The 17,863-nt window shown below is 42.5% G+C and overlaps 1 protein-coding gene across 3 annotated transcripts in view; it reads right to left on the bottom strand.

The window, feature by feature from the left end:
• EGLN1 (egl-9 family hypoxia inducible factor 1) overlaps window positions 1–7,062 on the bottom strand; it is a 54,760-nt gene extending 47,698 nt beyond the window's left edge. For all 3 annotated transcript variants that reach the window (XM_081038878.1, XM_081038879.1, XM_081038880.1), the window contains exon 1: window positions 6,047–7,062. In XM_081038878.1, the coding sequence (XP_080895004.1) occupies window positions 6,047–6,922 (876 nt within the window). In that variant the 5' untranslated portion in view covers window positions 6,923–7,062. The remainder of the gene's footprint in view (window positions 1–6,046) is intronic.
• Between the last annotated feature and the right edge of the window lie 10,801 nt (window positions 7,063–17,863).

Raw genomic sequence — 17,863 nt, 5'->3', positions numbered from 1 at the left:
TTCTTTCATTTTGTTTTTTTGGAACAGAAAGTATTTAGCTGGAATAAGAAACAAAGACAAGCTATATCTGAATGTCATCCTGTGGTTACAATGTTTCAAGTGCAGAAACAAGGGCATAGTGGAAAATGAGAGGGAATGCCAGCACAGTGGTAAACTGCATCCGTGAAAACTGTTCACGAATGTGCAAAAATGAAAGGGAGACTGAAACATTTGGTGGCGTGTGAAAGGCCTAAAGCAATGAATTAAAACAACTAAGCTGATAACATCAATCTGAAGCCATACCAGAGAGGCAGAGGTGTCAAAAAACATGGGAGGAGATGAACAAAGATTTCAGGGCTGATAGAGCAAAATAAGGGAAAGGAAAACAGGATAAACATGTAAATCAGACATGGCACACAAAAGACAGTTCCTACTAAATGCAGGCAGATGAGACCTGTTTCAGGGAAAGTGGCTTTAATAACCGAGGAAGAGAAAGAAGGTGAATATAGAATACCTAGGGAAATTACGGAGGAATTATCTAAAGGAGGAAAATTTAAACTAGAATGTCAGATAAGCCAAAGTACAGAATGATAGTTAATGGGAGAAGGAAAAGAAGTCATAAATGTTCAAGCAATCCTCAAAAATGTTATAAAATAGACCGAAATTAGTTAAATAGGAATATGCAATTTTTACATGACATGCAGCATAAAGTTGCAGATACGAGAATGAACTAATTCAAATGTCAGTCAGTCAGGTTTGTCACCAACCAGCTCTGATCTTGAACAAGTCACTTAACCTCTCTGGAACTTATTTCCTGTTTAAAGAAAGTGTGTATGGGGGTGGGGGGCAGCTGTTAGGTCAAAAATGGGTGATCACTATGCCTTTTTTCCTCCTGCTTATAACAGGGGGAAAGACAGGAAAAGCACAGAACTCTTAAAGAATCAGAAAAATAGAAAAAAATTTAAATGGGAAGAGTAGTAGTTACTGTGTTTCCCCGAAAATAAGACCGAACCGGACCATCAGCTCTAATGTGCCTTTTGGAATAAAAATTAATATAAGACCTGGCATTATATTATATTACATTATATTACATAAGACCCAGTCTTATATTATAGTAAAATAAGACTGGGTCTTATATTAATTTTTGCTCCAAAAGCCGCATTAGAGTTGATGGTCTGGCTAGGTCTTATTTTCGGGGAAACACAATTAACAACAGTTTTGGGGCCGGCCCGGTGGCTCAGGGGGTTGGAGTTCCATGCTCCTAACTCCGAAGGCTGCCGTGTTCAATTCCCACATGGGCCAGTGGGCTCTGAACCACAAGGTTGCCAGTTCAATTCCTGGAGTCTCACAAGGGATGGTGGGCTCCGCCACCTGCAACTAGCAACTGCAAGTGGACCTGGAGCTGAGCTGCGCCCTCACAACTAAGACTGAAAGGACAACTTGAAGCTGAACGACACCCTCCACAACTAAGATTGAAAGAAAGGACAGACAACTTGACTTGGAAAATAAAAGTCCTGGAAGTACACACTGTTCCCCAATAAAATCCTGTTCTCCTTCCCCAATGAAATCTTTAAAAAAAAAAACAAAGTTTTGCACAGCGCTCTACAATTTAAAAAGTTTTTGCATGCATGTCTTCACAGCAAGGTGAGAGGCAGGAAAGACAGATTTCATTTAACACTATTTTACAAATGGAGTAACTGAGGCTCAGAGACTAAGCAACTGGCTCAAGGACACAGAAACGCGCAGATCCAGGATCCAACCCAGATCCAACAGCGGCACAAAGTCCACTATCCTCCTACGTTTAGATGCTCTCCTGTGTGATTAAGGTTTTGCAGGGTATTTTTGTGGCTTATTAGGCCGTAGATAAGTGAAGAGTTATAAACATGTCAAAAAAATATTTTAATTTCAAATAAAATTCCTTTAGAAGTAAAGGAGATACCTTCTATGTAAACTGCATGTAAACTAATTCACTATACATACAACATGTCTTCCTACAAAGTTGAACTTGGTTCAGTCATAATCTATTAAGACTACTCTTTCAGTCCACATGCGGCTCTTAACTTTTAAAGCACGATGTAAAAATTACTGCAGTGGCAATATTTCCAGCCTTTCTGCATACAGAATGACTTTGATCTTGAATTCTCATATAGCTTTCAAAACATTAAACAAGCTGCTTCAATTTATACGTCCTGGATGCCAAGAGTAGAGAGAGTGAGTTTTGTTTGGTTTTGTTTATAACATTGAAGAGGACTGTCACCACCACCTCTAAGGCAGTGATAATAAAGTGACAGAACTTCCCTCCTCCTAGTCTTTGTTGTAAAAGCCTTAATCAGGGGTGGCCGGATGGCTCAGTTGGTTAGAGTGCGAGCTCTCAACAACAGGGTTGCCGGTTCCATTCCCACGTGGGCCAGTGAGCTGGGCCCTCCACAACTAGATTGAAGACAACGAGCTGCTGCTGAACTTCAGAGGGGCAGCCGGATGGCTCAGGTGGTTAGAGTGCAATCTCTCAACCACAATTCCCACCTGGGATGGTGGGCTGCGCCCCCTGCAACTAAAGATTGAAACAGCAACTGGACTTGGAGCTGAGCTGCGCCCTCCACAACTAGATTGAAGGACAATGACTTGGAGCTGATGGGCCCTGGAGAAACACACTGTTTCCCAATATTCCCCAATAAAATTTATATATACATATATATTTTTAAAAACCGTAATCAGCCAGAGCTGAGTAATTAACTGCAGTACTAAGTGAAAAGGAATATTATCTGCTGCTTATTGGTCTCAACCTATTTTATCACTCCTTTTCTTTATGTACATTTTAACTGAACAGAGTTAAATTTGGGATAAAATTCCAGAAGTATGTATATGATTCTAGTATTTTAATTTTAGCAGGCAAACTTTTTCCTTTACAGTGGCTAAGAAACTCCAACTGAACAGTTCGGCACTTTCCCATGGTCCTTAGTCCTCTGCATTCCTTCTTCCTCTGCCCCCAAGTGAAGACTCCTGTGATTTCTTACAGCCCACACAACACTACTCTTCACAAACCAGCAGACCAGGATTCCTCCTTACTGGACATCACTTTAAGTTTTCTTGATGGAAGAAAGGGTGTGAGAAAGGAAGGATCAAAGGCCAATTTAAGAGCAAAAGGGGTTAAAACTCCCCCCAAAAAGGACCAGTAAAGGTGGGAAGAGGGGATCAGCTACACCAGTGGGTACAACCATGTTCCCATTTTTGTCCCGCGTTATGCCATCCTTCCCTGCAGTTCTTTTAAAGTAGTTGGACAAACTATGGCCAGATAGGCGAGGGAAATCAGAGCCTGCACTGAAGGAGCCATAGCCCATTACATATCACCTGACTATCAGGCCCTGACATACACGAAGACCTCAGAGAGTACTGTCAGTGAAGAAGAACATCAGAACCTCGGTCAGGAAGCCTGAATTTAAGTCCCAGTGTGCTGCATGTTTTCCAATAAGTGAGCTAACTATCCAGGGGCTCACTTTTCTAATCTATAAACAGAGAGACTACAGCAACAATCTACCTGTTTTACAGAGCTGCTGTGAAAATCTAAGTGAGAAAAATACTACACATCAAGGCAAGTAATGTTTCAAATCTCTGTAATGTTGTAAACGGTTATAAAATTCTTAACTGAAGCCCATCTCGGCAATCACATATATACCCATGTTCTGCCTCTCTTAAGAGCCACTGCAATGGGCACGGTTCAGGTGGATAGCTAGAGAGTGGTTTTTTGGCCAAGATCTGAAATAAACATTGTATGGTCACCTGATAAAGTTTGTATAGCCCATCTATAAAATACAACGATTCATATACAAGGCTAGTGAGATTCACTATCAACAAAATATGTATATCAAATTTTCATTCCAGTAGTATGCTAAGTAGTCCACATCTTCTCATCTAATATGTAGGGCAGTAGAAAAAGCATGGAGCTTGCTACTAGCTAAATGACCAAAGTTTGAATCCCAGCTAGGTTATCCTAAGTGGTAGGCCTTCGCCAAGTCTGAGCTGAAATAGACTCAAATGGAAATTGGGAATGATACTACCTGCTTTATAGGATTAAGATTATCATCATCATGTCTGTACTGAGACAAATCTGGTGCGTAGCACAGCACACGCTGTTTCTGCAAAGGTGGTGGCTGGTAATTTGACTGCCTTCTCCTTCCCCCAAAGCAAGCTTGCTTACTTATTTATTCATTCATTCATACATACATACATACATACTTAAATTACATGATTAAACATGATTAGTATAACTCTCTCAGCCAATGAAAGGGATTCCCTAAAATCATTCATAAATCCTGAGATTGAGTCCCTAAAATTCCTGGAAGCAGAAATAAACTCTAGAGTTAAAAATCAATCCTTCCTTCAGCTAGTCCCTTACCACAAAATGATATGTAGTCAAGTAATTTAAAACCTGAACTACTGTTTCCTTCAGCCACTGGGGCTTCTTAGGAAGGAGATGGCTCTTTTCTAACAGCCTCCTCCTGAGCAGCAACTAGTCTAAGAACAGGGCTGACTGCAGTCCCTTCCCTAAGGATAGGTGAAAACTGGAAGCTAGGAGAGAAGAGGGCTGAGCTTAACAGGGAGCGCTAAACTAATGCAAGCAGATCAAGGAAGATTTTGCCATTATCTTCATGACTTCCCCTGAAGCTTATGCCCCAACAACATACTTAGGTCTGTCTTTGCAGAGCTATAAACTCAAGCTAGTTCCTTTCTTGCTCTCGAGTTCATGACTACATTCAGATTTGGTCCATGACAAAGTGACTTAAAAATATAAACATGAAAATCTCATTAAAGACAGGTTGATTAAGCAACTGTTTATTTTTTGAGACTACAGGATATTTAAGACATGTGCCTTCATGTAGCAATGGCAAGGAAGTGGTCACACATAAATCAGACTTCACACCGTATTTCCCCCACAAAATTTTCATGTTTAGACCTTTCCTCATTGCCTATGCTCAGCCTTTCTGGCCGCCTCAGAGTCAACACTAAACGGTTAACAAAATAGATGGCCTGACTCACACAAAGAATTACTGGGAAGAGTCAGTGTGTATGCAAACATGCACGTGTGATGGTCTCCTAAAACAAGCTCTCCACTCACAAAATCAGAGATTGATGGTGGAGGGTGGAGCAGGGTGGCTTGGAGTGGAGCTGGACACAAAGAAAAGATTTCCTACCATCCGGGAAGGAAAATGAAAAAGAACTGCAAGAGAGTATTAAGGAGGAAAGAGTACCATTCACCACACCGGGGGAGAGGGATTCCACTAGGTGGGAACTGCAGAATCTGTTAGGGAGAAACTACACTCGTAAAGAGAAAACAAAGAGATTTCACCAAATGGAGATGTTAGAACGAGCCCTCCCTCCCTTTCCAATTCCACGCTTTTTTCCAGGAAGCTACAAAACACAGGGATTTCATTAACAAAGCAAAGAAAGAAAACCTATGCTAAAAATGTAACCTGCCTAAACTGAGAGGTCTGAAAACGGAAATACTTCTTTCCCAGTTTTGTAATGGGCTTCAAAACAGCAGGGCGGGGGGAGGGGAGCGGCCACGGTCTTCCTGCTATGAAGGCTCTTCTTTTAGATTTACCTTTCTGTGGTCGGCGGGGAGACTGTTAACCAAACACGGCGTCCGCCTCTGTAGGTTAGAATGTGACGAGTGGTTCAAAGATCAACGAGAATGGAGGAACTAGAGCAAACACCGGGCAGACGCGGAACCGGCACTTGCTGTGGGTAGTACTGTAATACCCCCCGCTGGGCGGCTCACGCTCCACCTGGGTTTGAAGCACGAGCGCAAGGGAAGAGAGACGGCGGCCGAGTTGCAGGGCGAGCCCCGCAAAGACACGGAGAAGTTCGTAAACGCGCGGCACGTGGAAAACAGCGGACGAGAGAAGCCGGCTACGCACCGGCTGGCGGGCCACGTCCGTCCTCTCTTAGGGGCGCCACACCAGGGGACCCCCGACAGGGACGCGGGCTCCTCGCCCCGCGCGGCACCTGTCGCGCGCAGGGGGCCGCCGCCCAGGGAGGGCGGTGCCGCGCGACCCTGAGCAACACTTACTTTCGTCCGGCCGTTGATCTTGTAGTTGCCCAGCTTCCCGTTACAGTGGCGGATCAGGTCGTCCATGCTGCTCATGAGCAGCCCGATGGTTTCGCAGCCGGGCTCCTTGCCCTCGATCCAGGTGATCTTGTCGCCCCGGATGTCCTTGGACGAGTCGCTCTTCTGGCTGACCAGCTGGCCGTCCGTGAACTTGCCGGTGTCGTGCAGGGCGCGCACCTCCTCGCCGATCTGCTGGCCGGTCTCCTTGCCCAGAAAGTCGTCCACCACGCAGATGCCGTGCTTGTTCATGCAGGGCACGATGTACTCCAGCGCCAGCTTCAGCGCGGGCAGCGGCTTCGTCTGCCCGTTGGGCCGCGGGCCGCCGCCAGGGCTCAGGCCGTCGGCCGGCGTGCCGCTCGGAGGGTAGAGGTTCGCCTTGTCTGGGAACAGCGACGCGCGGCCCAGCGGCTCCTCCTTGGCGGGCTCCGCCTCGGCCGCCGCGGGGCCTGGGCCGCCCGGCGCCGCGCGCGGCGGGGACGCGGCGGCCGCGGGCTTGGCCTTCGCACTGGCTGCGTCCCCGGCGGCGGCGCTGTCCCGGCGCGGCGCCGCCGTCCTGGCCTCCTTGGCCCCGGCGGCCCTGGGCGGGGGCGCGGCGGCGGGCGGCGCGGGGCCGGGCTGCGGGTGCGGGCTCGCCCCGGGGCCGGGGGCGCCGTCGCCGCGCTGGCACACGAGCTTATGCTTCTTCCAGTCCTGGCGCTGGTGCTCCTTGCTGCAGTAGAAGGAGCTGCGGCAGCGGCTGCAGCGCAGCAGGTTCTCCATCTTCCCGCACAGCTCGCAGTACTGCCGGTCTCGCTCGCTCGGGCTCGGCCCGCCGGGCCCGCCGCTGTCGTTGGCCATGGCGGCGGCCGAGCGGGCGGGGTGGCGGCCGGACGGCCTGGCTCCGGGCCGTCACTGCGCCATGCACCCGCCGCCCCTCGCCTCCGGGAGGCCGACCCTGCGCCCTCGGCCCGACCGCTTCCTAGTCCTTCGGGGCCGGTCGCGCAGCGCCAGCTGCCGCCTCAGCGCCTCATCGCCGCTGCAGCTGAGGGAGCGCGGCCTCCGCAACGGACGGCGACCTCCGGTCGGGCGCGCGGGCCTGGGCGCGCGAGACCGGCCTCCTTGGCCGCCTCAGCGTCCCGGGCGCCGGGCCGGCCTGAGGAGGAGCGCAGGGCGTGCGGGCGCCACTCGCTCTGCGCGCTCGGCACGTACACCACGGCCCCGCCGCGACCCGGGCGGGCGGTGCGCGGGGGCAGGAGAGGGGCGGGGCGGGGCGGCCGGGGGCGGGGCGGGGCGGCCGGGGCGGGGCGCTGGCGGGCGGGGGCGGGGCGCGGGCGGGCCGGGGGCGGGGCGCGGGCGGCCGGGGGCGGGGCGGGGCGGCCGGGGGCGGGGCGGGGCGGCCGGGGGCGGGGCGCGGGCGCGCACGGGCGGCGCCGCGGCCTGCCCCCTTGCGCGCGCTCTGCGGGGTGGCGCGGGGCTCCGCACACCCCCCGCCCTACGGCCGGCTCCGCCGGGGGCGGGTCCGGGACGCCGCCGCCGCCTGCGGGGCCTGCGCGGGGAGCCCGAGGGGTCTGGCCGCGAGCCACGGAAGGGCGCCGGGACTGCGGTACACCTGCTGGGACCGCGCCGGCCGCGAGGTGGTCTCGGAGCCGGGATCAGAACATGGCTGCTGTTTGTTGAATTGGCGCTCTGGACTCGGGGCAAGGTGGCTCCCGCGGCCCTCGTTTTCCACAGGAGGAAACGGAAATTCAGAGAAGTCAAGTAACTTGGCCGGTGTCACGCAGATCTGGGACTGACTCCAGGCCTCAGACTATCAGATTCCAAGGCTGCTTTTTCCATTACACCCATACAGCCTGTGTTTCAATTAGGCTTGAAATGGTTAAAAACAAAAATGAGTGTCGCTGCGGTGTTAATCCAATCCCCTGAACTGTTTTGGGGCCAAATTTAAAAGTGCTGAAATTTGATGTGCTTGTACCATTTTCAAACCCTGTGATATCTTGCCGAGTTTAAAACCTCGGGAAGAGGTCTTTGGCTACCGAGTTAAATGAAGCCATCAGCGCTCATTCCAGTATCCGCGTTCAGGCACTTCAAATTGATGGAACCACTCCTGAGAATTGGATTGAGTTATAAATGAGCATTACGACATTAACGACTTTTTAAAGTAAAGAAAAAAAAAAAAAGACTTACGAATAGAATCTGTGCTACGCTGATGAATGCAATTCTTTGTTTTGTAGAACATAAAAACCTTACCAGAAATAAGCCAAGGGTGTTTCTTTCCGCCTGCCATTTATTTTAAGAATAAAAAGGGCTGTGATTTAGATTTTTGCAATCTGTATTGCACACCTGCTAATGTGAAAAGGCTGTGCCTGGCCGGTGTGTCATCTGAATAGGCTGCAAGTAACTTCAGCAATCCTATTATATATGAAATGACAGCGTTTTAGACTTAACAATACAAGAGCTGAAATGTGTAGCTCTTCTTCAACTACACAGAACTGCAAAGTGTCATTAAATAATCCTGTATAAATAAACAGTATCCTGGGGATCCAACATGGTGAAAGAAGACAGTAATTCCAATTAGCTTGGCCTTGGGGAGACTGCAGTAAGTATTATACTCACAGCTTTCAATTCCAGACCAAATGAAATCCAACTTTCTGTCAAAAGTCAATACCTGGAACTATGTCAGGTACGTATCCAACTTTCCCAGAGCTTTACTTAATACAGTAATATGTCATTGTTTCAGATATTACTAGTTAGGGTGTTCAACAAATGTTATTGGAGCATGCAATCTGCCAGACTGTCCTTGGCACACCAAGGAAGTAGTTACACTACATAGGTGTGCAGTCTGGTGCAGGGGGCAGACATGTAAACCAGTAATGACAGTCTCGAGTTCCGAGTTAAGTGCCCTAAATGGATGCATAGGAATGGATGGGGACAAAGGTAAAGGACTTGCTAGCTCTGCCCTTTGCACCAATCAGGATTCCAAGGAAATTAATCTAGAAATTCTTAAAAGGGGTTTAAGAGCGTAAACTGTTAAAACATCTTTGATATACATATATGAAGTATAATTTCAATACGAGTAAAATCTAATACTCTTTTTGCTGTAGTAATTCTAAATGGTCCTTCATTATTCTCAAGGACAGGAACTTTACTAGGGAACACTCATTTTACAAACACTTGATTCTTCTAAGTTTAGTTATTTGTGGGTTGTAAAGGTAGTCCAATAATTTCTTTAGAAATTAATGTTTAGGGCTATGCTGTGCAAACAAGTGTATTTATGTCTCTGTATGCTCTTTTCAGGTATTTTCATTGATATCTACTCATAAGAATAAATGTTCATATCAAAACTTTTATTAGCTTTTATTCCAATTAACTGCAAAATCAAAAGTTGAACATGGGTATCTTGAAGATTCTTAATCAGTCAAATATGACACAGTTTCCATGAATAGAACAGTCCAAAATAAAATACTACCTCAAATATTTCCAAAGACCCAGGATTTCAGAATTTTCACTTAGTCATGCTTAATCTGTGAACTAATTCCAGATTAGCGAGGTTTCACCAAACCATCTGCTGGCATTGCAGTAGCCAATGAAACGGTCACCAACAAGAGTCTGAAACTCCACCAGCATTGTAGCAGTCATCAACGAATTCAAATGTTATAAAAAGATTCATATTGTCACTCAGATTTAGAAACACTTATGTGGTGCTTACTATTATGTTCCAATCTCTGTCCTAAGCATTTTACAAGTGTTAACTCATTTAATTCTCATAACAACACTATGAGGTGGGTATTATTATTATGCCCATCTACAGGTAGTGAAAGGAGTCAGACGATGAGTGTCCCTCCCATTGATTAAGTTAACAGGATTAGTAGCACTAGGTGTGTTACCTAATACTCTGGGAAGAACAAAGGCTTGTGTCTCCCAACGCCAGGAATCATTATAAATTTTTCTCTGCCCCCAACCTAATCAAGATCAATTGTTCTAGAAATTGAAGGATGAATTACAGTAAAAGTAGTATCTCCATATCACACCAACTGGAACCAAAGCTAACTGAGTACCTATTTGGCTTCCCTTTGCTCTTCTGGCAGGCAATGTGTACTTAAGCTGTAAAGCAGTGACCATTACAGATTGACAAAAAATTTACTGAAAGAGGCAAAGCTGAGGCTGAATGCAAAGGACAGTTAAATCAGGAAACAAATGTAGACATGACTGTTGAGTCTTGAGGAAAGCCCAGCGAACAGAATTTACCTTCAAGGGACTAACCCTATTTCTCCTTTAAAAATGTTAAAAAAGCATGAGAGTTCTTTTCTGCTCAGGAAATCAAACATCTGATTGTTAACTAGTGACCTCTTGTTCCCCATCTGTGACAATCTTGTTTTAATACATACAGAGGACAGAGAAATCACAAGTATAGGCATACCACCAAGATAAACAGGAAGACGATCTTCGAGTTCTGGGAAAAGCAGCTAAATCGGAGCCATTTTCTAACTATAGTTTTGGGACACGCACAAGTAGGTGTCGTCGGAAACAGCACCTGCTCTTCTCCGTACTGGGGGTTCTGCCAGATGCACACAGGAGCTGTGTGCTTCCCACGGACACGGAGAAAGCTTTACTGTCTACTAAGAAAATAAAATGTGTAAATAGACTTTCTCCATATTCAGGGAAATGTATCTATTACCCAACTTTATCAGTTTAGGATTTAAAATTTAGCCACCAATTCAGTTGAAAATAGATAATCTCATCTCAAGAAATGTAAAACTGTACAACCATTTCTCATTATAGAGATTTTTTCCTAGTACTCATAAACAATAGATACTGTATATTACCATGTGTTAATGTAATTACACTGTGAGGTTTTTTTTCCTAGCACTGAACCGACTTTTAGTGTAGTTCAGTTAGTAACTTACACCAATCCAGGTTAGAGACAACTAAACAATTTTTTCTCTAACTTTTTTTGTGTGAAAAAATGTAAAGATACACAAAAACAGATATAATATTATACTCAACCTCAACCCGAATTAATTCAACAATTATCAACATTTTTACATTTTTATCCCATTTTGCCTTTTTTAAATCTAATTTTTATTGAGATATAATTGACATATAACGTATTAGTTTTAGGTGTGTAACAATGATTTGATATATGTAAGTACTGCAAAATAAGTTAACATCTATTATATCAAATATTACAACTTTTTTGCCTTATGATGAGAACTTTTAAGATTTATCTCTTAGCAACTTTCAAATATACAACACAAGATTGTTAACTATAGTCACCATGCTGTACATGAGATCCCCAAGTTATAACTGGAAGTTTGACCTTTTGACCCCCTTCACCCATTTCACCCCTCCCCCCAACCCCTACCTCTGGCAGCTACCAATCTGTTCTCTCCATATGAATTGTTTCTTTTTTATTTAGATTGCACATATAAGTGAGATCACACAGTATTTGTCTTTCTCTGACTTATTCACTTAGCATGATGCCCTCAAGTTATATCCATGTTGTTTCAAATGGCAGGATTTCGTTTTTCATGGCTGAATAGTATTCCACTATATACTCGTATATGTACAATATTTTCTGTTATCCATTCATTTGTTGACAGACACTTAGGATGTTTCCATATCTTGGCTATTAAGAATAATGCTCCAGTAAACATGGGGGTGCAGATATCTCTTCAAGATACTGATTTCAATTCCTCTGGATATAAACCCAGAAGTGGGTTTGAGGAACCATCACAGTATTTTCCATAATGGCTGTACCAGTTTATGTTCCAACCAATAATTGTATCAGGTTCCCTTTCCACCATATCTTCACCAACATTTGTTATCTCATGTCTTTTTGATAAATGCCATCCTAACAGGTGGGAGATAATATCTCATTGAGGTTTTGACTTGCATTTCCCTGATGATTAATGATGCTGAGCACCTTTTCATGTACCTGTTGGCCATTTGTGTATCTTCTTTGGAAAAATGCCTGTTCAGGTCCTTTGCCCATTTTCAAATTGGATTAATTGCTTTTTTGCTATTGAGTTGTGTGAGTTCTTTATATACTTTGGATGTTAGTCCTTTATCATAAATATAGTTTGCAAATATTGTCTTCCATTCTGTAGGTTGCCTTTTCAATTTTATTATTGTTTCCTTTGCTATGCAGAAGCTCTCTAGTTTAATGTAGTCCAGTCGTTTATTTTAGGTTTTGTTGTCTGTCTTTTGGTGATTTATCAAAGAAATTATTGCCTAGACCCATGTCAAGGATCTTTTCCCCTGTTTTTTCTTCATGGAGTTTTATGGTTTCATGTCTTACATTTAAATCTTTGATCCATTTCAAGTTAATTATTGTGAGTGGTGAAAAAAGATAGGGGTCCAGCTTCATATTTTTTACATGTGGATATTCAGTATTCACAGCACCATTTATTGAAGAGACGGATCTTTACCCACTGTGTGTTCTTAGCACCCTTGTCAAAAATTAGTTGACCATATATGGGGGGGGGGTATTTCTAGACTCTTTTATTTGGTTTCAACAATCTCTGTGCCTGTTTTTATTCCAGTACCATACTGTTTTGATTACTGCAGATTTGTAATATAGCTTGAAATCGGTATGTGATGTCTCCAGGTTTGTTCTTCTTTCTCAAGACTTTTTTTTGGCTATTCAGGGTCTTTTGTAGTTCCATGCTAATGTTAGGATCTTTTTTCTATTACTGTGAAAAATGTCATTGGAATTTTGATCAGGATTACATTGTATCTATAGATAACTTTGGCTTGTAATTCTTCCAGTTATTCCAAGAACACAAAATACCTTTCCACGTATTCATGTCTTTTTCAATCTGTTTCATCAATGTCTTAGAATTTTCAGTGTACAGGTCTTTCACCTCCTTGGTTAGTAGTATTCCATTGTGTAAATACACCATAGTTTATTCAACCAGTCTCCTATGTTTGAACATTTAGGTAGTTTTCTGATATTGATAATTTGTATTTTCTCTTTTTTCCCCTGATCCATCTAGCTAAGGATTGATCAGTTTTGTTGATCTTAAAAAAACAATTTCAGTTTCATTGATTTTTCTCTATTGTTTGTCTTTTTCTATTTCATTGATTTCTGCTATTACCTGAACAATTTCCTTTTTGAATTCATTCTGGATTTTATTTGCTGTCTTTTTCTGGTCTGTTAAGGTAGAAACTTGGGTCAATGATTTTAAACCTTCTTTTCTAACACAAGCACTTAATGGTATAATTTCCTTTCTAAATATTACATTAGTTGTAATCCATACATGTTGATATTATCTGTTTTCATTTTTATTCAGTAAAATATGTTTTGAACTCGTGTACCTATGGTTTGTTCTTTGATCCATGGCTTATTTAGAATTGTGTTATTTAATTTTAAAATATTTGGGGTTTCCAGATAGCTTTCTCCCATTGATTTCTAATTTAATTCCATTTTGGTCGGAGAACGTATTCTATGATTTCAATCTTCTTTCAATTTTTTGAGACTTGTTTTATGACCTAGCAGATGGTCTCTTGTGAGGAACCATGTGTGCTTCAAAGATTGTATTTTCTGCTGTTGCTGAGAGGACTGTTCTGTGATGTCAGTTAGGTCAAGTTGGTTGATAGTGCTCAAGTCTTCCGAATTCTTTCTTATTTTCTGTGTACTATCAGTTGAGAAAAGGAGGGTTGAAATCTGCTATAGTTATGGATTTTCCTTGTTCTTTCTGTTCTGAGAGTTTGGGCTTTGTGTGTTTTGATGTTCTGTTATTCAATACTTCCACAATTGAAATTGTTATGTCTTATAATTGAATTGATCCTTTTATCTTTAGGAAATACCCTTCTTTATTCCTGTTAATTTTACCTATCCCAAAATTTACTTTGATTTAGTATAGCCACTTTAACTATCTTCTAATTAGTGCTTGCATGGTGTGTCATCTTCATCCTTTTCGTATATCATCTTCATGCTTTTACTTACGCCTCTGTATTTTAAACATGTTTCTTAGAGGTGGTGTATAGTTGGAGCTTGCTTTTATATCCAGTCTGATAATCACTGGCATTTTACCGAAATATGTAGACTAGGGGTTGGCAAACTTTTTCTGTAAAGAGCCAGGTTCTTTCTGTTTTTGAGAGTTTGGGCTTTGTGACCCAAGTGATTATGGTCTTTGTCATAATCACTCAACTTTGCTATTGGAGTGTGAAAACAGCTGTAAAAAGTACATATGCACATGGCCTATTTATTTACAAAAACAGGAGACTCCTGCTTCTGCTTTTTCTGCTTCTCCTCCTACTTGTTTGGTCTTGCTCATGCTTCTCCCCCCTACCCCCCTTCTCCTTTTTCCTTTCTTCCTCTCCCTTCCTCCACCCCTTCATTTCCTCGTTCTCCTTGTTCTTCTCCTTTGGTAGAGTATGTTTTTCTGATACAATTTTCCTTAAGCATAATGGACTTCCATATATACTTGTTTAGTGTAAGTCTGGTTTGCAAAAAAAAATTCTCATAGCATTTTTTGTCTGAAAAGTATTTATTTTGCCTTTTTTACAAAACATATTTTTGCTGGATCTAGAACTGTAGGTTGAGAGTTTTCCTTTTAGCAAAATAAAGATGTCATTCCATTGTCTGGTGCCCCCATCGTTTCTGATAATAGTCTTCAATTATTTGTACGTTTGGTCTACTGCTGATGTTTTGTTTTACAAATGCTTTTAAAAAGTATACTCCTATCACTATTTTCACCAATTTTATGATGACAAGACTTGGTGTTGTTTTCTTTTGTTTTAATTCTGATTAAGCTTCACTGAGCTTTGTTAATAGGAATGTTTATAGTTCCATCAAATTAGAAGACATTTTGGCTATTATTTCTTAAAATATTTTTCTGCCCCCACTTTTCTGAGATCCAAATTATGAATAAACTAGGCAACTTAATATTGTCCCACAGATCACGAAAGTAAAGTTTTTCTTTTTAAACACTACTTTTATTCCGCTGTTTCATTTCTCTTCTTCAGGGATTCCAATTATGTGTATATTTAATTTTTGCGTATCTGTTTTCCATTCCCATCACATTCTCTCCGATCCCCTTTTAAATGCCTTTATCTCGGTTTCATCACGTGTTTTACTCACTTTCTTCAACGTTTTGTAGTAGATTTTTATTTGAATTCCTTCTTCTTGGGCATCTTGTAGCTTATCCTTCATTTCTGAGACTTATGTTTTTTTAAACAATTTTTTAAATTGGGGAATATTGGGAAACAGTGTGTTTTTCTAGGACCCCTCAGCTCCAAGTCAAGTCGTTCTGCTTCAATCCAGTTGTGGAGGGCGCAGCTCACTGGTCCATGTGGGGATCGAACTGTCAACCTTGTGGTTAAGAGCTGGCGCTCTAACAAATTGAGCTAACCGGCTGCCCTAGACACTTATGTCTCGTTCTTCAATTACTTTCCTGAGTTTGATTAATTCTTGTTGCACTTCTTCCTGGGTTTTTAATTTTATTTTACTTGGTCTACATCCAGTCTCAGTCTTTGAATTTATGATTCTAAATGGATTTTTTTTAAAAAAATAAATGATCTTTATGTGCTTGTTTGTGACATATAATTCAGTGTAGAGTTTTGTGTTATAGTGTAGTATTTTGTGGTTGGTTTTGGGGAAAATTTTTTGTCAGCTAAAAGTATGATTCATTTTTTTGTGTGTGTTTGTGTTCTTATAGTTGCTCTGTATACAGTTGGTTTAATTTTTTGCTATTCCTAGGTACTTTATGGACAATATAAATGCCTAATTCAACCAAAATATATAATTAAGTATAGTTTAAAAATAAATAAATGAGTCTGTGATATTGTAGGAGGGTAAAATTGTTGGTGTGTCTTATTTTGTAGGTTCCTTCACTTTCTTCTTCCCTTCTCCGTTTTGTCTCCAAGGGGCATCACCCCTTCTCTATTCATCTGACTCCCTCAGAAATGCTGTTTTTGAGGCTGGTGCCTCGAATCCCAGTCACCTTCAAGCCTCTTCTGCGTATCTAGTACTATGAATGATCACCTCCCAGACCTGAATTTTAACATTTTCTTGCTAGGGTGATTTTTAGTATATGTGCTGCCGAAGCGAGCACGTTGCTAGGGTGATTTTTGTCTGTGCTTTCCTTAAGTCCTTTGCTCCCCTCTTTTATTTATTATAGGGAGCTTTTTAAGCCACTTCCCCTGCTCTTAGCACCCACAGGTTGTAGGAGCACTAGTTCTGCTGGAATGTTTATTTCTCTACTTATAGGTAGTTTGAAGTTTGAGTTGTTCCCTGTCTCCTATTAATGCTGAAGGTTGCACACTACTTGTTGATTTTAAGGATTTTGGGGAAGCTATATAGACATATTCTGATTCAGGCAACCAACATTATGTTCCATACCTGGAAGTTCTATTTGGAATTACCTCTCTAGTACCAAAATATGGTAATTTGCGAGCATATGGGCCAGAGAAGCTTCAGAGCAGAAATCAACATTGTAGTATGTACCAAGGGTCAGCAACCCTTTTCTGTAAAGGCCCAATATTAAATATGTTGGATTTGGGGGGTCATACTATTGCTGTGGGCCATCACTTCTGCTGTTATAGCACAAAAACAGCCAAAGACAAGTAACCAAATGAGTGTGGCTGTGGTCCTATAAATTCTACAGCAAAACAGACAGTGGATCAGATTTGGCCCACTTGCTATAGTTTGCCAACCCCTGGCATATACCAGTCCCTAAGAAATGGTTTCAAAGTAGATAAAACAAATTACAAAATACTATGACAGGTGGTTTTGCTGAAAACTCAGAGACTATTAATAAAATAGCAATTTGATTTATTTGGAGTTTCACATTAAATACAAAAAAAACAGCTTGTATCCTTCATTAAGTAAGCAAAAGACTAGAGGTCTATCTTAAAATTTTGTAATGTAACAAGTATGACCATAGAAGATACTTAGTGATGGAAAATGTTCACCACATATTGTTATGTAACACATTTCAGCATTCAATTGATTATTGTTGAATGAGTCTTATGAGCTGATTACAGAACAGTATTAAAATGTGATTTTTTTATTTTTTAACAGGACTTTATAGGGAAACGGTGTACTTCCAGGATTCTTTTTCCAAGTCAAGTTGTTGTCCTTTCAATTGTAGTTGTGGAGTTGCGTAGTTGCGCAGTTCAGCTCCAGGTCCAGTTGCCGTTGTGAGTTGCAGGGGTTGCAGCCCACCATCCCTTGTAGGAGTCGAACTGGCAACCTTGTGGTTGAGCGCCAGCGTGCTGTGTTCAATCTTAGTTGCAGGGGGCACAGGCCACCATTCCTTGCAGGAGTCGAGAAGTCAAAACGGCCACCTTGTGGTTGAGAGCCCACTGGCCCATGTGGGAATTGAACCAGCAGCCTTCGGAGTTAGGAGCACCGAGCTCCAACGGCCTGAGCCACCCGGCCGGCTCCTAAAATGTGATCTTGAAGAGATGCAGGGATGTTTATCAGAATGTTAACAGTGATTGTGTTTAAATGGTATAGGCATGTACAGTTTTTGTTTCTACTTCAATATTTTCTTACTCTGCAAACATCCCATAATATGTAGAACATTTGTTAAATATATTTTTGATCTAAAAAACAAACAATAATAGAATTATTTGTTTGTAATAGAATAATAGTGTTAAAAGACTTAAAAGTAAAAGATGTTTTAGTAGGTGGTCACAGAAGAAAACTGACAAACTTACTAGAGGCAATATCATCCAGTGTAAAGAGGATGGATTTTGGGGTAAGAACTGAGTTCAAATTCAAACTTTCTTAATATTTATGTGATATTTGAAAGTCACACCTCCCTGAGTCTTACCCATCTGTCTCAATCT

The sequence above is a fragment of the Rhinolophus hipposideros genome (assembly GCF_964194185.1).
Source record: "Rhinolophus hipposideros genome assembly, chromosome: 26".
In the NCBI taxonomy this organism is placed as follows: Eukaryota; Metazoa; Chordata; class Mammalia; order Chiroptera; family Rhinolophidae; genus Rhinolophus; species Rhinolophus hipposideros.
This window is presented reverse-complemented; position numbering and strand designations above follow the sequence as displayed.